The 20,112-nt window shown below is 45.8% G+C and overlaps 1 protein-coding gene across 3 annotated transcripts in view; it reads right to left on the bottom strand.

Moving 5' to 3' along the window:
- Positions 1-20,112, bottom strand: part of TBC1D32 (TBC1 domain family member 32) — a 661,976-nt gene that overhangs the window by 567,666 nt on the left and 74,198 nt on the right. For all 3 annotated transcript variants that reach the window (XM_029596414.1, XM_029596412.1, XM_029596413.1), the window contains 2 exons: positions 12,868-13,045; positions 12,615-12,686 (listed from right to left, as the gene is read on the bottom strand). In XM_029596414.1, the coding sequence (XP_029452274.1) occupies positions 12,615-12,686; positions 12,868-13,045 (250 nt within the window). The remainder of the gene's footprint in view (positions 1-12,614; positions 12,687-12,867; positions 13,046-20,112) is intronic.

The raw sequence follows: 20,112 nt of genomic DNA, 5'->3' as shown, positions 1-20,112 counted from the left end.
TCTTGACTCTGTTCACTTGCTGGCTCTCTTCCAAAGACTTTGCCCTGATTAGCCAATCGTCCAGGTAAGGGTGTACCAAGATTCCTTCCTTCCTCAGTGTTGCCGCCATGACCACCATGATTTTGGTGAAGGTTCTGGGGGCAGTTGCTAGGCTGAAGGGTAGTGCTCTGAACTGGTAATAGTGACCCAATATCGCAAAGCACAGAAAGCACTGGTGATCCTGATGGACTGAGATGTGAAGGTAGGCTTTGGAAAGATCCAGGGAGGTTAGGAACTCTCCCGATTATACTCCAATATTACGGAGCGAAGAGTTTCCATGCAGAAGTGTAGAACCCGCAGATGACAGTTGATGTTCTTGAGGTTCAAGATGGGCCGGAAAGATCCTTCTTTCGTGGAAATGATAAAATAGATGGAATAGTGCCCCGTATTTTATTGGGGCGTGGGAACCGGAGTTATTGCCTTCAGACTAAGTAGTCTTGTTAGAGTGGTTTCTACTGCCAGTCTCTTGGAATGGGAATGGCAGGGTGACATCATAAATTTGTCTCGAGGGATTCTGCGGAACTGTAGAAAGTAACCTTCTCGAATGCTGTTTAGAACCCATTTGTCCGACGTTATCTCGACCCATCTTTGGTAGAAGAGGGCAAATTGACCCCCTTATAAAGTAACTCTATATAGTTAATCCTCAATGCCACCTTATCTCTCTTTCTATCTTCTCCAATTCACATGTTAAATGTTATTTTTCAAAGTTACTATGTAAATTAATCTCTCAATTATTATATAAGTTACAATGTAAAATAAGCAGCTATTGTCTTATTTCTGTTCAGTTACATGTAAACCGATGTCGATATATAAAAACAAATACATAAATAAATAAATATATCCTCTTCCTGTGAATGGGTCGGCCCATTCTCATTGTGGAGCATGGCTGGAGCCTGCCCCGGGCCTGCTCCTCTCTTGGTCTGTCTGTTCCGAAAGGGCTGGGGCCTTCTGGAGGGACGAGATGCCTGGAACTGCGAGTTCCTGTAGGGTCTAAAGCGCTGCAATCCTCTGCCCTTGGTTCTTCTGGGGGAGAGATGCTAAGATCTTTTGCTCCTATCTTCCAGTAGCCGAGGCACTGGGGATTTGCCCCATTTGCTGGCTAACTTCTCCAATTCACTTCCGAACAAGAGAGATCCTTTAAAAGGCATTCTTATGAGCTTCGCTTTAGATGTCGCGTCTGCAGACCAATTCCGTAGCCAGAGTTGTCTTCTGGCTGCTACTACCGAGGCAACGCCCCTGGCTGAGGTGCATACCAGGACTGAGCTTGTGTCCATGAGGAAGGCTGCTGCAGGTTCCATCGTCTCACCAGTATACGTTCCAGAGTTATTTGCTCTCTTGAGAGGAGCAAGCAGTGCGCAGCAGGAAGCAATCTGCACTGTCATTGCTGTTGCGTCGAAGACCTGCTTAAGGATGGATTCCAATTGTCTGTCCTGAGTGTTCTTCAATGCAGCCCCTCCCTCAACGGGAATAGTTGTTCGCTTTGAGACGGTACAGACCATAACGTCCACTTTTGGGAAACGCAGGCATTCCTTGGTCACTGGTTCTAGAGGGTATAGGGCTTCCAAGGCCCGACCCTCTTTGAAGCTGGCCTCCAGGGCATCCCATTCCAGGTCAATCAGTTCCTGGATGGTTTCCATCATTGTAAAGTAGCATGAGGCCTTATGAAGGGACACCAAGATGGTGTTCTTCTTTGGTTCTGCCATAGGGTCCGTGCCAGGAATACCCAGCGTCTTCAGAGTCTGGGAAACAAGGGCTGGTAATTCGTCCTTGTGGAAGAAGCAAAGCATGGTTCAGTATGGTTCCATTCCTGGAGGGATTTCTCCTTCTTCCAGGGAGTCACTCATCATCTGAGGTGTCTGGGTCCCTGTTAGGGAAGTTATTGGTTAGACGAGGCATCTGAGCAGGGCCGGGAGAATCTTGTGCTTCCGGCAGAGGATGAGCCTGGGGCGCAGCTGGGGGCTGACTATGCATAAGAACATAAGAACATAAGAAAATGCCATACTGGGTCAGACCAAGGGTCCATCAAGCCCAGCATCCTGTTTCCAACAGTGGCCAATCCAGGCCATAAGAACCTGGCAAGTACCCAAAAACTAAGTCTATTCCATGTAACCATTGCTAATGGCAGTGGCTATTCTCTAAGTGAACTTAATAGCAGGTAATGGACTTCTCCTCCAAGAACTTATCCAATCCTTTTTTAAACACAGCTATACTAACTGCACGAACCACATTCTCTGGCAACAAATTCCAGAGTTTAATTGTGCGTTGAGTAAAAAAGAACTTTCTCCGATTAGTTTTTAAATGTGCCCCATGCTAACTTCATGGAGTGTCCCCTAGTCTTTCTACTATCCGAAAGAGTAAATAACCGATTCACATCTACCCGTTCTAGACCTCTCATGATTTTAAACACCTCTATCATATCCCCCCCTCAGTCGTCTCTTCTCCAAGCTGAAAAGTCCTAACCTCTTTAGTCTTTCCTCATAGGGGAGTTGTTCCATTCCCCTTATCATTTTGGTAGCCTTTCTCTGTACCTTCTCCATCGCAATTATATCTTTTTTGAGATGCGGCGACCAGAATTGTACACAGTATTCAAGGTGCGGTCTCACCATGGAGCGATACAGAGGCATTATGACATTTTCCGTTTTATTCATCATTCCTTTTCTAATAATTCCCAACATTCTGTTTGCTTTTTTTGACTGCCGCAGCACACTGAACCGACGATTTCAATGTGTTATCCACTATGACACCTAGATCTCTTTCTTGGGTTGTAGCACCTAATATGGAACCCAACATAGTGTAATTATAGCATGGGTTATTTTTCCCTATATGCATCACCTTGCACTTATCCACATTAAATTTCATCTGCCATTTGGATGCCCAATTTTCCAGTCTCACAAGGTCTTCCTGCAATTTATCACAATCTGCTTGTGATTTAACTACTCTGAACAATTTTGTGTCATCTGCAAAGGCTTGCAGCCCTTGGAAAAATTCCAACCAGGAGAAGGTCCCTGGGCCCATGTTAATCCCAGGGGGAGTTGAAGTAGGGGCCCCAGAGGTACCCTCCTGTGGGGAAGCCATCTCGGAGATGCAAAGGTCCAGGGAGCTATGTTCAGTAGTTCCAGTACCATCTCCCGACAGTAAGGGACCAGGCTTTGGTTCCCCCTGGGCTTCTTCGCAATGTTGACACAGGCAAGACTCAAATTCAGGCTGCACGGCTTTCATGTGGCGCCGACGACACATGCGCGTAAGATGGCGCCCCCCCAAGAGTCTCCACGTATGTGGACCCTTGCACCGGATCAGAGCCTAGCCTAAACAAGGCTGCTCAACCCGATCGGTGCTCCCTTCTAACCTTGCCAAGACTGATTTGGTACGGCAATCCGAGCTGTGGAGACCTGAATTTAAAGATTTTTTCCTTACCTGGTCTCGGCGCTTACCGATCGTGTGCTGGACGGTCTCCAGCTGTGGGGGGAGAGGGAATTACCTTCACCGCCGCGCTCGTTTCTGCACCTGCTGCCTTTCAGCCACACTGGGGGTCTAAGTCCATGGAACCGGCTACCGGACCAAGGCACACCTCTGAGGGATATCAGAGATCAACCTCAGGAATTCTCGACTGGGGGAGGGACCCTTAGGTACCACCGCAGGAGAGCGGGGTTCGATCTTCCTTAAGGTAAATTTGTTTCTTCTTTGCTGTAATTCTTAACACTATTCTAGTGTGTGGGATAGTGTCCGCATCTGCTAGGAGACAGAGAGATACTGAAGAGCTGAGGTTACTGCAGGGGTATATCTAGAGTGACGTCAGCTTTGAAATCTGACTCAGTCTCCCATTTGCTAGCAGAAGAGCACAATACCCATTGGTCCTGAGTCCATCTGGCTGCACTCTAGGAAATAAAGGCTTTAAACCTATTGATCACAAACTTCTTGGTCTTGCATGTTTCCATTTCCTTTTTTTTAGAACTCAAAAATATTGTTGAGGGGGTACAGAGGAAGCAGAAAGAAGAAAAAGATAACAATGATTCTGAAAAACCTAGACCAAAGAAAAAAGGGCAACACATTCTTACAGAAAGACTGGAAACATGTCCATGTGGTAGCTTAAACAAAAAAGTCTAATGTGCTCACAAGAAAGCATGCATGGTAACTCCTGCGCATGCTCAATAAGGGGTAGATTTTAAAAGAAGCGCGATCAGCCTACTTTTGCTTGCGCATCAGACTCAAGCAAAAGTACGCTGGATTTTAGTGGATACGCGCGGAGCCGCGCGTATCCACTAAAATCCCTGGATCGGCGCGCGCAAGGCTATTGATTTTGTATAGCCGGCGCGCGCCGAGCCGCGCTGCCTAACCCGTTCCCTCCAAGGCCGCTCCGAAATCGGAGCGGCCTCGGAGGGAACTTTCCTTTCCCCTCCCCTCACCTTCCCCTCCCTTCCCCTACCTAACCCACCCGCCCGGCCCTGTCTAAACCCCCCCCTTACCTTTGTCGGGGGATTTACGCCTCCCGGAGGGAGACGTAAATCCCCGCGCGCCAGCGGGCCTCCTGCGCGCCGGGCCGCGACCTGGGGGCGGGTACGGAGGGCGCGGCCACGCCCCCGGACCGCCCCGGGCCGTAGCCACACCCCCGTACCCGCCCCCAAAACGCTCCCGACACGCCCCCGAAACGCCGCGACGACCGGGCCCGCCCCCCGACACGCCCCCGACACGCCCCCCTCCGAAAACCCCGGGACGTACGCGAGTCCCGGGGTCTGCGCGCGCCGGTAGGCCTATGTAAAATAGGCTTACCGGCGCGCAGGGCCCTGCTCGCGTAAATCCGGGCGGATTTACGCGAGCAGGGCTCTTAAAATCCGCCCCTAAGACTTTTACCGAGCACTAAGAGCTGGGTCCACGAGACCCCATCTGATGATGTGACCCATGCATTATGGCAGATTCATGCCTGCTTGTCGACAGTAAAAATATGACTATATGAATGTCTAGCTGAACTCAGACAATTTTGTTCAACAACTGATATCTGAAAACTTTAAGACCATTCAGCACTGCCCAAAGCTGAAATAGCAAATGTTGCTTACCTGATGTAACAGGTGTTCTCACAGGACAGCAGGATGTTAGTCCTCACAAATGGGTGACATCGAGGATGGAGCCCTGTACGGAAAACTTTTCTGTCAAAGTTTCAACAAGCTTTGACTGACACTAGCACACTGGGTGCACTGAGCATGCCCAGCCTGCAATTATCCCTGTGAGCCACAGGTGTCTCCCTCAGTCTCGTCTTATAGCTAAAAAGCGCAAGCGAAACTAAAATAAAAGTATACAGACCCAACTCCGCGGGGTGGCGGGCGGGTTTCGTGAGGACTAACATCCTGCTGTCCTGTGAGAACACCTGTTACATCAGGTAAGCAACATTTGCTTTCTCACAGGACAAGCAGGATAGTAGTCCTCACAAATGGGTGAGTACCGAGCTGAGGATGCCCGGGAATGCACCAGATACACCGCAGATGCGCAAAGGCGTAACGACTGAGGTGGAAATGGGAACGGAGGGCATCCGCAACACCATAATGGGTTCGTGGAAGGATGTTGGGTAGTGAATTGAAAAAAGTAAGAGTAGGCGGACTGGCCAAACATGGAGCATGCCGGCTAGTCAAATGTAAGCAATAATAGGCTGCGAAGGTATGGAGAGGACTCCAGGCTGCAACCTGATAAAAAAGTACAAGCAGCAGTAACCAAAGGGAAGCTGTTAAGGCTAAGACGGACACAACAGTATGTGGATACCCACAGTGTTGTAGTGAAATGTCTGCTTGTTGGTGGGAAAGGAAATATAGACCACTTAATCAGAAGGATTAGGTCTGTGTGGCCACTGGAAGTAGCAGCTTGACCCTTGCATGAAGGAAAGAGTCAAGTGGAATTCACATGGAATGCAGTGCAATGTAGATAGAATGTAAGCGCAGCATTACTGTCCAGGAATGTGGAAAAACCCAGTCTCTCCCTAGGGCGAGAGAGAGAGGTTAGGAAAAATTAATAGAGTATTTCCTGAGGAAAGGAGATACAACATCTACCTGAAAAGGATAGAAAGTTGAATGCGTAGAACTACTCAGTGGCAGAGGAACGGAGTCAGGTGAGTATGGAAAGAGTGCATAACTCACGGACCCTGCTGGCAGGAATGACATTAAGAGGGAAAGAAGTTCCCTTGCCAAACTGTGGAAGAGAGGAATGGAAAGGCTCAAACGTAGAATGTATGAGACTTATAAGGAGAATATATATGTTCATTCCGTGATTAGAGAAATAGAGGCGGCTTGATCAGTGGATAATCCATGGTAAGCCGACTCAGAGAGGATTACCGAAAACGGGAACCCAACTCCCAAAACGATACACCTCCTAAGAGAAAGGTGTATCTATGTGGAGGATGTCTGGAGAACAGAATCCGAGGGAGTAAGAAAAAATGGTGGAAAAGTAAAAGGGGTAATACCTCTTTTTTTTTTTTTTTTAGCGTCAGGAGGTAAAGCCTGCCATATTAAACGGCAAGATTTATGTTTAGAAGGTTTTGTGACGCTACCAGAACCTAAGAACATCAGTAAGTCTATGATTTGGGACTGACTGGTGAGAGAATAAAAGGTTACTGATATGATGGATTGAGAAGTATGGGAAAGCATACTGATCTCAGTCAGGGAGTGGGGAAAAGAATACTGAACCCCATCCCAGTTCAACATTAGAAGAATGCTGGCTACGAGAGGCAGCAGAAGAGATATATTGAAGAGGCCTTTGATGGAAGAAAAGGCATCTAAGGGAACGCATAGGAAACATGTGCAGGGAGCAGAACCTGTGCATCGTATGGAATGGTGCAGACGCCGAGGAAAGTTTAGTTAAACTCAGCGTTAAAAGATTTGCCCTGTACACATGTAATTGAGACCATTCGAGAGGTTAGAACCTACGTGGAGAAGGTCTGATAGAGCGTTCATTAAATCTCTTAGATATGTGGCCCAAGGACGCATGAAGTGAACAAGGGCCAAGGGTAGAGCTGCGCAGCTGTCTAGCAGAGCAGCTAAGAGGTAATGTGTGCTTATGAGTTGGAAAGCACATTGTCCCTATGCTGTCTGTCTGTATGCACAAAGAATTGTTGCAAAAGCAGTATTGGAAGGCATAAGGGCATAACTCATGGGTGCAACGTCCAGGAAGTTTATGAGAAACTATGCTGGAGTGCAATAGATGCATAATGGGTTGACAGCTTTCAGGAGAAACTTTATAACCCTAAGGAATTGCGAGCATGAGTCGAAGGAGACTAGGTCCTAGTTCGAACTGGGATAAGAATCAGGGACGAAAGCAATGAAACCACTTAGGTCCATTGAGTATAGAATGTCACTGAATATAACCCATAGCAGTTTTGAATTATGAGAAAAATGCATAGTGGGAAGAAACCCCATAGCCCAACCATGAAAAGTTGAAAGGCTGAGGTTATGGAAAATATGCGCAGGGACATATAACAATGTATCAGAATGTCTGTGCGCATGCTGGACAAGAGGGTCTTAAGACTGTGGTGTCCAGAAGTGTTACAGAAGGGATTTATGGCAGTGACAGTAATCCCAGTTAGTAAATGTATAGTGAGTCCTGAAAAAAGTGAGAGTTCCTTGCATGTACTGAAAGTGGTTAGCAGTAGTCTATGCAAGGAAAGTGAATGATGTTACACTCCGCAGAGAAAACAGCATTCACCAACAGTGATGCAAGAGACAGTTCACTTACCGAAGCTGGTGCCAGCGGCAGAGCTTGGGGTTGTAATGTTGACTCACCATAAAGCACATAGAAACATTAAAATAATGTACTTACTGCAGTATGGAGTGATGGTAACCAAAGATACCATTGTACCTGTGACGTCTAAAGAAAGTTGGATTTTCTTAGGTCCAGGATGTGCGGAGAGTAACTATTTTCTGTTAAAAGAAAGAATAGTGCAATTAAAACTCCCCAACCCCCCTCCCTTCTCCCCTCTGCACTTCGTAGCGCCTGGGGGAGTGTACCGGGACTTTGGTACAAGGTGGGGTGGCCGCTCTGATATCTGACCAGATGGGAGACCAGGAGGTGTCCCAATGGAGGATATCATGTAGGCTCCTGCAGGTGTGTGAGCGGTAAGTGGTACCCGCATTTCTGTATGCTGTACAAGGAGACACTGAGACCTGTGGCCAGGCCTCAAGGTGGACTTGTACATGGGGCAATGGTTGCTGAATCTCATGTTTAGCAGATCAGCCAATGCAGCTGGACCTTGGTTGGGAGGGAACCAAGAGTCAGAGCATTGGTCGGCACAGGGACTTGTTACTGACAAGAGAAGAAGCCCTGCTGCAATCCCAAGAAGATAGAGGGGTTCTCCTGATATTGTGGCTAACATAGCTAACATAGCGATATGTGACACTAATACAGTTCTAAAAGGCACATGACCCAGAACTTTTCGAACCACGGTCCGAATGGGAGAACACAACTCTATGGGAATGCCGCCGAAGCGGGTACTTACCATCCGACGTGGATCGCCGCAAGACGAGCCGGTGAAGATTGTTGACTCCGACGGTCTCCGGAGTCCTCGAGGGTAAGGCCGGGGACGTAAACGTCCATCTCGCTCTGAAACCCGGTATGGTGGCACAGGTACAGAGGAGACAGGCCAGGCGTGAGTGGCGTTTAGACTGCTAAGTGTAACAGATGGCCATAGTCCCACACCACTTGACGGTGGGGCACGCCAGGAACAGAGGAGCCCTAACGGAACTCATGTTCCCTTCCCTCGTCACAGCGGCTCGATGTGTCGTGACGCCAATGCAGAAGCTGTCGGACCTGGATCCGGAAGTTCTGGATCACCAAGGACTGCCAAAACTGTAGGAACAGTGCTGATGGCAGTGGTGATGTCGCTCTGCCCGAGCGTTGTCCAGCCTGGAGAAGGATGGCACCGATGTGCTGGATGGCGTCAGCGGCGGACGATCACGATGTCGGCGATGATGGGTGCCACGGTGCTCGGCCCGGTCTTTCCCCAGCGCCGAGATGGAAGCCCTCGTCGTCCTGGAAGGCGATCGATGACGAACTGTCAGCACGCCTGCTCTGCTCCTGACACAATGGAGTGTCTTAAGCTAATACGGGGCTTAAAAAAGAACCCAAAGCGTGGAGCAATGTGAGGAGGCGAGGGTATTATGTGGCGGTGCTATGTCGGTATTGACGATATTGAAGGCAACCTAAGGGGCTTCGAGGATATCATCAAAATGGGTATGAAAAATCGTCGATGACTGGCCAGGAGAATGATGACAGTGACGGGCACTGACAGCAGTGGCATAGGTATCTTTGAAACGATGTGGAATCGAATAATCGAAAAACATTGCCGTTATTGAAAAAGATACCGGCATCGACTGAGTCGAAGTCGAATCAATAGGGCGTCAAGGACACCGAAGGAAAACGGAGGTGTCGAGGGCATCGATGCATGGAGGCGGGCATTTATGCCGTTTGTGGCATGGCCACGGGCATCAACTATAGGGCCACAGACGTTGACAGTATCGATTTGGACAGACTCAGATTTCCAAGTGTACATGGCATCGGTGCCCCAGACACGTGTGTCGGTGGCATCGATATGGACACGTATGGAATCGATGGCATGGATCTCCCAGTCGATGAATTCCATCCCGGCATCAACGCCAGTCCTGGAATCGGCATGGGCATAGATGCCAGCCATAAGGCTGGCATTGGCATCAACGCCCATCCACGGAATCGAGCCGGCATGGATACCCACCGATGGGACCCACCTGGGCATCGAATTTCACCGATGGGAGCAGCCTGGCATCGACTGCCCTCGATGGATGCATTCTAACATAGATGCCCATGGATGAAACACCTGGGCATCGGTGTCCATCGATGCAAAAGGACCTGGCACCGATGCCATCGACGGACGGCCATCCGGCACCAATGCCATCGACGGACAAGCCATCCGGCACCGATGTCCATCGATGGGGACCATCCGGCACCGATGTCCACCGATGGGGACCATCCGGCATCGATGCCCACCGACGAATCGATGTGGCACCGATGCCCACCGATGGAAAAGGGCTGGACATCGGTGGGGAGGATGGGGCATCGATGGCATCCCCAAAAGGGGGGGGTGGCATCGATGAAGTGACCCTGGGATCGTTAAAAAGTGTCTCGGGCAGCGGTGGCGGCGACCCGAGTATGCATGGCAGTGACTAACAGCGTGTGCGTCAATGGCATGCATCCGGGTAGGGACGGCACCGAGGAAGCCCAAGGAAAAAAAACAGTGCGTAGGAGGAAAAAGCCTGGTAGCACTGAAAAGCAAAAAACATGGATAAAGGCATCAGGGCACCGTGGGGGGAGGGGCGCTGATGACATATAAAAGCCCAGGGCGGTTTAGGAGGGTCCCGGTGTAGCGATAGGGTATCGACTGCGTGAGGGTACCAGGGAACGAAGGACTTGAAGCTACAGAGGTCCTAAAGTTAAGGAAAAAATCCCTACCCCACTAGCATAAGCAAGCAGAGTGTCACAGAGATACTCGCAAGCTGTTTAAAGCTAACTGAAAAATGGGGGAAGGGAAGGCTTCAGTCAGTTAACAGCCTTAAGATAGTGACAGAAACCGACCGAAAAATAAGAATTAGTACTCACCGAGCGTCGTAAAAACGTACGCGGAGGGAGACCTGTGCAGGGAAAAGTGTTTTTTGAAGTGAAAAGTTAAGTGTTTCCATGAGGTAATTAGTTAAAAAATCCTCACAGAGCTCCAACCACTATGCTGACTGCAGAGCGGAAAAAAGAAGACTGAGGGAGACACCTGTGGCTCACAGGGATAATTGCAGGCTGGGCATGCTCAGTGCACCCAGTGTGCTAGTGTCAGTCAAAGCTTGTTGAAACTTTGACAGAAAGTTTTCCGTACAGGGCTCCATCCTCGATGTCACCCATTTGTGAGGACTACCATCCTGCTTGTCCTGTGAGAAAAATTTATATCATTTTTCGCAAGCAAACTAAGCAAGCAAACTAAGCAAACTACATGGACTCCCTACCCAGGATGAAGGCATCCATTATTAAGATAATTTGGTGAGGAGCAATTTGGAAGGGGACGCACTTGGCCAGTTATGAATAGACCAGCCACTAGAGCAGCGAATCCCTGAGCTGTCGGCCAACTTGGACTCTTCGCCTGAGTGGCATAGAATAAGAGGGATCTTAGGATCCACTGGGCCTATCTTACATGCCATAGGAATATCATTTCCAATATTTTCCAAGCTGATATCTGCTCTTTATTGCTCCCCTCGCTGCAGGCATTGAGGAGATATCCTTTCTGTGAACAAAGAGGCTCTAGCCCAAGTCATATATCAGTACTACTTTACTGGAGGATAAAATAAAATCTCTCACCAGTACCAGGAGTAAAAGCGTGAATGCTGGCAGAGGCTGCTGGAATACATTTGACTAGGGTGGTAGAAAAAAGTAAAGCTCTGGAATTTTGTTCTCCTCAGCCCTGTACATTGTCATGTGATCCCGTTGTATGACATAGTGAATATACTTTTCTTCTTAGAGAGCGAAGTATCTTGAAGCCAGTGGGTTGCAAGATACAAAGCAACATGGTACTATCAAAAAAGAAGGTTGTGTTAAACAAATCTGACCAATATCTTTGATCAGGGAATTAGCTAAGGGACATGAACTGAATGTGATGGAGATCAGCAAAACTTTTGATGCTAACCTGCAGAAGAGGCTCACAAATAAATTAATCAGTCTAGGTGAACTACGAACTTATTGAGTAATAAACAGAGGATGGTGGTAAATTGAGTTCACTCTGAAGAAAGAAGGGGTATGAGGGGAATGCCTCAGAGATCAGTCCTGAGTTTGATTCTGTTCAATATCTTTGTAAGCAATATAGTGGTGGAGTCAACAGGAAAATGTTCTCTTTTTGCAGAAATTTGCTGGTCATGTATTCAAAGGCTCTCGTGTCAAATTAGGTAATCTCGTAGTGCATGATAGCAGGCAAAAGAGATACAAAAATTCAAAAATCAGTCTGAGGCAAAGATATTAAAGAAATGGTCAACATCTTGAAAGTTGAACAAAGCAAAAAGAGAAAAGTTGAGCACACCATTGTTGCCAATTTTCATATTGAAGACTGTACTTGATGAGGCTGGATATTGCAGCAACTATAAAAATGAATGTTTTATAGTTTATATATATATATATATATATATATATATATATATATATATATATATATATATATATATATATATTATTAGGTCAAAATTTATTTGCAGTTAGAAGTCCCTATAGGTAGGGACTTTCGTTTTCAGTTTATATTTTATTTTGCCTGGGAATTTCAATGTTTGAACAAAAAAGAAATCAGTGGAAACATGACTTTTCACTGATTTTTCTCCTGTGTGTTATATCAAAGTCATTGTTCCACTGACATTTTTTTGTTATAACATTGAAATTCTCAGGCAAAATATAATAAAATCTGAAAATGAAGATCCCTATCTATATGCATTATGGCAACTCTGGCAAATTCAATTATCTTAATTTCTGCAAGCACCATGTATAATTGATCTTACCCAATTTAAAAGCCAAGTCAAATTTATAAATTAAAACAGGTCATATGGTCTTACCTCTTTTGGCTGGCTAGGATCAAGCTTTTCTGCAATCAGTTGTAACTGCTCTTGATTCATAAATGTATAACTCTGTAACAAATACAATAAAACACTAACAAATTACATGTACTATAAAATAGTTTGAAAATACACTCCTTAGAAATAAAACCATTACACAAGATCATCATGGGCATAATTCTAACCAACAACAACAGAAAGTGCAACTGTTTACAGTTAACCCTACTGATTCAAAAGAAAAAAACTGTCATACCTGGTTGAATGAAGAATCACTGTCTGAACAGTTATCTGTAAAATGAGCACTATGTTGTTCCTGTTGATTCTTCCTCTGCACTTCCTTGTTTTTCATCTGATCCTCTTCAAACTTGCTGATCAGAGATTCCACCACAACTGCCATGACATTCTTCAGAGAATACATCATTTCTTTATACCTGTAACATTATGAGGACAATTTTCAAAGCTATTTGGGCACTTTGAAAATTGCTCACCCTGGAGTTTGCAGCTATGCCGATTGTATGAAAATTGCCCCCTAAGGCATTGTTAATGCAGAATTCTTCACATTATAGGAACATGATTAAGAAGAACAAAAAGAACACAGATTTTCAAGTTCTATCCCAGGAGTGGCCAACTCGGTCCTCAAGAAACAAAAAACGTTTTCAGGACATCCACAAAGAATATACATGAGATAGATTTGCATATAATGGAGGCAGTGCATGGAAATCTCTTTCATGCATATTTATTGTGGTTATCCTGAAAATCGGGCCTCTTTGTGGTTTTTGATGACTGGAATTGGCCTCTCCTGTTCTATATGCTTTTAGGCATCACTACTGGTTTAGGGCAGTGGTTCCCAAACTTGTCCTAGTTTTCAGGATATCCACAATGAATAGGTGTGAGATAAATTTGCATTAAATGAAGGTGGTGCATGCAAATCTCCCTGATGCATACTTGTTGCAGATATCCTGAAAACCTGACTGGCTGGGATTTCTCCAGAACAGGTTTGGGAACCACTGGTTTAAAGAAACATTTCTATAGTTTCCACTGCTTCACAAAGACATTTATTAGAGAATCAAGAACCAGAGCCATATAGAGAAAGTGAAAATGGCTAAAATGCTTACACATTTAATGTAACAAATAACTAAACTAGAGTCTATAAAGATGTAGTTAAAACCACTAAAATGGGGTTCTGAAAGTTTAATCATCCCCTTCCAGGACACTAGCTGATTAATTAGTAAATTTACCTAGAAATTTAAAGTATTCTAATTCCAACTCCCTTAGTATCCTAAACTTAACTAGGAACTCAATAAAACTAAAATGAAGGCAACAATCCAGCAGCAAGAGGGGGGCTTTCCAGTCTTTTGCACTGAGTGTCACATGTATGATTTTTTATCCACCGGTGAGAGATTGTATGTGTGCACTCAGTGCAAAAAGCTCCTGGCTCTCAGGGAACTAGTCTGATCTCTGGAGGCTAGAGTAGCAGACAGAGGAGCTGAGGCAGAAAGAGAGGTACACTGATGAGACCTTCAGGGACATAGTAGCCAAGTCCCAAATCCAGTTTGGCAGCCGCAGTGCTGCCTTGGATCAGAAAGGTCACCCTGGTGTAGCACGAAGTGATCCTGTAGCAAGGACCTGCTCTCCAGGTGATGTATTGTCCTCTCGCACTGAGGACAAGACTCCCAGGGCTACTGCCCAGGAGGAAAGGGTTAGGCCGGCCATCATAGTTGGTGATTCAATCATTAGAAATATAGATAGCAGGGTAGCTGGTGGACGTGAAAACCGCCTAGTAACTTGCCTGCCTGGTGTGAAGGTGGCAGACCTCATGTATCATCTAGATAGGATTATAGACAGTGCTGGGGAGGAGCAGGCTGTCGTGGTACATGTAGGCACCAACGACATAGGAAAATGTGGGAGAGAGATTCAGGAAGCCAAATTTAGGATTTTAGGTAGAAAGCTGAAACCCAGAACCTCTGGATTGGCATTCTCTGAAATGCTTCCTGTTCCACGTGCAGGTCCCCAGAGGCAGGCAGAGCTCCAGAGTTTCAATGCGTGGATGAGACGATGGTGTATGGAAGAGGGATTCAGTTTTATAAGGAACTGGGGAAAACTTTTGAGGAAGGGGGAGACTTTTCCAAAAGCATAGGCTCCACCTTAACCAGAGTGGAACCAAGCTGCTGGCACTAACTTTCAAAAAAGAGATACAGCAGCTTTTAAACTAGAACAAAGGGGAAAGCTGACAGTCACTCAGCAGTGCATGGTTCGGAGAAATGGATCCTTGAAGGATGCTAATGAAACAAAAGAGTTAGGGCATCCCAACAGAGAGGTTCCAATAAAAGCAAACAAAGTTCATGTGCCTATATGTAAAAAATCACTGAAGCCAAATATTTCCAAATTATCCCTCACAACTGAAAAGCAGGTTATTAATACAAACAAAAAACACACTTTGAAATGTCTGTACGCCAATACCAGAAGTCTAAGAAGTAAGATGGGAGAGTTAGAGTGTATAGCAGTAAATGATGAAATTGACATAATTGGCATCACAGAGACTTGGTGGAAGGAGGATAATCAATGGGACAGTGCTATATCAGGGTACAAATTATATTGCAGTGATAGGGAGGATCAAGTTGGAGGGGGTGTGGCACTTTATGTCCAGGAGGGTATAGAATCCAACAGGATAAAGATCATACAAAGACTAAATGCTCAGTAGAAACTATATGGGTAGAAATCCCATATGTGTTGGGTAAAAGTATAGTGATAGGATTATACTACCATCCACCTGGACAAAATGGTCAAACAGATGATGAAATGCTAAGAGAAATCATGGAAGCTAATCAATTTGGCAGTACAATAATAATGGGAGATTTCAATTACCCAATATTGACTGGGTAAATGTAACTTCAGGACTTGCTAGAGACAAAGTTCCTGGATGTAATAAATGACTGCTTTACGGAGCAATTGGTTCAGGAACCAATAAGAGAGGGTGCTATTTTAGATTTTATTCTTAGTGGAATGCAGGATTTTGTGAGAGGTAACTGTGTTGGGGCCACTTGGCAATAGTGATCATAACATGATCACATTTAAACTAATAACTGGAAGGGGAACAATAAGTAAATCTACAGCTCTAACACTAAACTTTCAAAAGGGAAACTTTGATATTGATGTTATAAAATCGGGCGTCCATGTGTGCGCGCCAGGTAGCACGCTCACATGGATGACCGCGCATAGCTTTTTAAAATTTACCCCTATATTAATTCTTTGCTTCTGTGTTTACTAATGAGGATTTTGGGGAGATACCAGTCCTGGAGATGGTTTTCAAGGGTGATGAGTCAGACAAACTGAATCAAATCACTGTAAACCTGGAAGATGTAAAAGGCCAGATTGACAAACTAAAGAGTAGCAAATCACCTGGACCGGATGGTATGCATCCTAGGGTACCGAAGGAAGTCAAAAATGAAATTTAAGATCTATTAAAATTTGTAACCTATCATTAAAATCATCCATTGTACCTGAAGACTGGAGGGTGGCCAATGTAACCCCAATATTTAAAAAGGACTCCAGGGGTGATCCGGGAAACTATAGACCAGTGAGCCTGACTTCAGTGCCGGGAAAAATAGTGGAAATTATTCTAAATATCAAAATCATAGAGTATATAGAAAGACATGGATTAATGGAACACAATCAACATGGATTTACCCAAGGGAAGTCTTGCCTAACAAATCTGCTTCATTTTTTTGAAGGGGTTAATAAACGTGGATAAAGGTGAACCGTTATCAGAAGGCGTTTGACAAAGTCCCTCATTAGAGGCTTCTAAGAAAACTAAAAAGTCATGGGATAGGAGGTGATGTCCTTTTGTGGATTATAAACTGGTTAAAAGACAGGAAACAGAGTAGGATTAAATGGTCAATTTTCTCAGTGGAAAAGCACCGGTCCAAATACAGATCCCTGAGGTACTCCACTGTTTACCCTTTTCCACAGAGAAAATTGACCAGTGTGCTGCAGCAGTCAAAAAAAGTAAACAATGTTAAGAATTATTAGGAAGGGAATGGTTAATAAAACAGAAAATGCCATAACGCCTCTGATTCGCTCCATGGTGAGACTGCACCTTGAATACTGTGTACAATTCTGGTTACTGCATCTCAAAAAAGATATAGTTGCAATGGAGAATGTACAGAGAAGGGCAACCAAAATGATAAAGGGGATGGAACAGCTCCCCTATGAGGAAAGGCTGAAGAGGTTAAGGCTGTTCAGCTTGGAGAAGAGACGGCTGAGTGGGGGTATGAGAGAGAGGTCTTTAAGATCATGAGAGGTCTTGAACGAGTAGATGTGACTCGGTTATTTACACTTTCGGATAATAGAAGGACTAGGGGCATTCCATGAAGTTAGCAAGTAGCACATTTAAGATGAATCGGAGAAAATTCTTTCACTCAGCGCACAATTAAACTCTGGAATTTGTTGCCAGAGGATGTGGTTAATGCAGTTAATGTAGCTGGGTTCAAAAACAGTTTAGATACATTCTTGGAGGAGAAGTCCATTAACTGCTATTAATCAGTTTACTTAGGGGGAGATTTTATAACATGCGCGCACGGTGTACATCTGTGTGCGCTACCCGCACGCGCACATGTAATCTTGATTTTATAACTTGCGCGCGCAAGTTATAAAAATCAGGGGTCGGCGCGCACAAGGGGGTGCAGAATTGTGCACCTTGCGTGCGCAGAGCCGCGCAGCCTTCCCCCATTCCCTCCCAGGCTGTTCCGAAATCGAAGCAGCCTGAGAGGGAACTTCCCTTCCCCCTAACCTGACCTTCCCACCCCTTCCCCTAACCTTTTCCCCCCAGCCCTATTCTAACCCCCCTCAACAATTGTGTTTTACCTTTTGCACTGGCCGACTGCCAGCGTGCGATCCCTGGCACAGCGGTTAATATGGCCGCAGTGCCCAGAGTCTGACCCCACCCCGGACTGCCCACACCCTGCCCCTTTTTGCAAGCCCAGGGACATACACGCTTCCCGGGGCTATAGGCCCTACGCGCGCAACCCTTTGAAAATCTGGCCCTTAGGGAATAGCCACTGCTATTAATTGCATCAGTAGCATGGGATCTTCTTGGTGTTTGGGTACTTGCCAGGTTCTTGTGGTCTGGGTTGGCCTCTGTTGGAACAGGATGCTGGGCTTGATGGACTCTTGGTCTGACCCAGCATGGCAATTTCTTATGTTCTCCAATAATAGGCTCTTGTTCAGACTGTAAATCCAGGATGGGTCTCAATCCCCCTGATTTCTTGGGTATGAGGAAATAGCAGGAGTAGAAACCCTGGTCATGTTGGTCAGACAGGACAGGTTCTATTGTCAGCTGTTTCAGAAGAACCACCTCCAGCCAGAGCTGTCAGGAGCGAGATGGATCCAGATTGAAGACTAAACAATGGGGCAATGCCAGAAGCAAGGAGAGATGCAAGCGGTAGCCTGATGCCACTGGAATTGTCAGAAAAGACATCTCTGGAATTAGGAAGTTTAAAAGCGAAGTCGAGTGACCTCAATAATGACTATTGTTCAGAGCTCTTCAAGAGAGACTGGACTGCCACATGCTGTTCCTTAATTTCAGCAACCGTTTCTGTGAGTTTGTCCCAGAAGAGGTGATCTCCAGTGCAAATGGTTGTAGACATCATTGCACAAACTGCTGGACTTAGCCAGACCATTCGGTGAACTCCAATGCATGCCAATGATGAATGGACCATAGTGTCAAACAACTTGTTTTCTGACCAAATGAGGTGGCATATACATTCTTCTGCATCCAGGACCACCTGAGGATATATAGTGAGGACCATGAGCTCTGGAACACCTTTTTTGTCTAGCAGCCAAAGATATTTGCTTAGTAGATTACTGATTTCAGAGTTTGATCAGGGTATAGACACAACAGTCAGAGTTCACAAACAGCTTTAAGTAAAGAAGCATGTATCAAACATAAAAGGAGTTCCTGTCTTACAATTTGCAGGAGAAACAAATTATTCATGAGCATGTTCTTACCAAGCAAGCAAAGTTTTAGATCCGAGACAGCTCAACGGGATTCAAAACAACCCTTACAGACCTGGCCCAGAGAATTAGGGATTCGTTGTGCCAGCAGAGACAATCTGCTGGCTAAGGGTTTTAAACAGGATGTTCTACCAGGGTGGGTCTCCATTTGGACCAATAAGGGTTTCACTGGGTGTGTCCAAGCCCCTAATATCTGAAGGGTAGGAATAATAATACTTCCCCAGTTCTCCAGTGCTAGTAAGACTCTCCCTGGAGGGTTTTAGCTTGTTGCTCCCACAGCCACTGGTTCAAAACCCCATTGGTCTTAAAATATATGTTTGTTTTCTGTGCCTTCTTTAATGCTGACCCCACAACAACCAATTGTTGGGGTAATTGCACCATCCCAAACCCTGGAGTCTTTTGGATTCTATATTTTAGGTATAGTTTTCTTGCTACTAGAGAACAGGAGCCTGGATTACCCACATGTTTGTCTGTAATTCTTGCAGTATTGAGTGTATTGGAATCACTGCAGGTTCTATTGGAGTGTCTAGGATCTGGTGAAGCCCGAAGACTTGTGTACAGGGTTCCCTGTCTTTACTAACCCTGTCTCACAAAGCTTTATCAAACTCATATGGAAATACGGAATAGGAGAAGTCCTCAGGCAGTAATGCATGCTCTGGAGATTCAGAAAGAGGGTCTGAAAGCATTTCCATCGATACTTCCTTTAACCCAAGAAGTGAAGAGACACTATCCGAAGGCACCAATGATGACACAGGCAACTGAGGTGGGGTCCTCTGCATCTCAGAGACGAGTACTCCTTGGGAACATCCTCCAATTGGCTGGATTCCACTGCGAGAAAATGGCAAGGGCTAGAATCCTCCTGTGGAGGTTCCAATGAGACATCCATGGGTATGGGTGCAAAAGGGATTCCTCCTTGTGGGATCAAATAAGATATCCTGGAAAAGAGGGGTTGAAGAGTGCCCTCCTTGTCCTTAGCTGCCAGGTAGGCAAAAAATATCTTCACCAGTTCTGTCACTTGATCTAAGGGCTATCATATCTAGCCAGGTGTTGGGAGTGGAACTAGGAATCTGTTCTTTGAAACTAGAATAGATTCCTCTTCAAGGCCCTCTGGACTCTGTAGTAGCTGTCCCAAAAGGTGCATGAAGATCAAGGGCACTACTGAACAAATGGGAACCAGCATCTCCAAAGACCTTGCTCTAGAAGCCTTGATGGGGAAATCATCCCCTGAAGATAGGAGAAGGTAAATAGAGCATATCCCCTTCTGCACCTCCTACCCTCCCAGGATGCATCAATGGAATCAGTGAATTTTGCGCCAATTTAAGAAATAGCTGTGCCAGTAGCATTGAACTGGTTCATTGCATCGATCCATTTCCAAGGCTCAGGGCTTTGAAGGCTCCCAGCTTCAATGCATTGACAGTGCTGAAGGGGGAAGCATTGCCAGTGCCAAGGCTTGATGCATCAAATGTACTGGAGCCCAAAACATCTA

Source organism: Rhinatrema bivittatum, chromosome 3 (genome assembly GCF_901001135.1).
Source record: "Rhinatrema bivittatum chromosome 3, aRhiBiv1.1, whole genome shotgun sequence".
Lineage (NCBI taxonomy): Eukaryota > Metazoa > Chordata > Amphibia > Gymnophiona > Rhinatrematidae > Rhinatrema > Rhinatrema bivittatum.
Note: the sequence above shows the minus strand (reverse complement) of the source record. Positions and strands in the feature narration are given on the sequence as shown.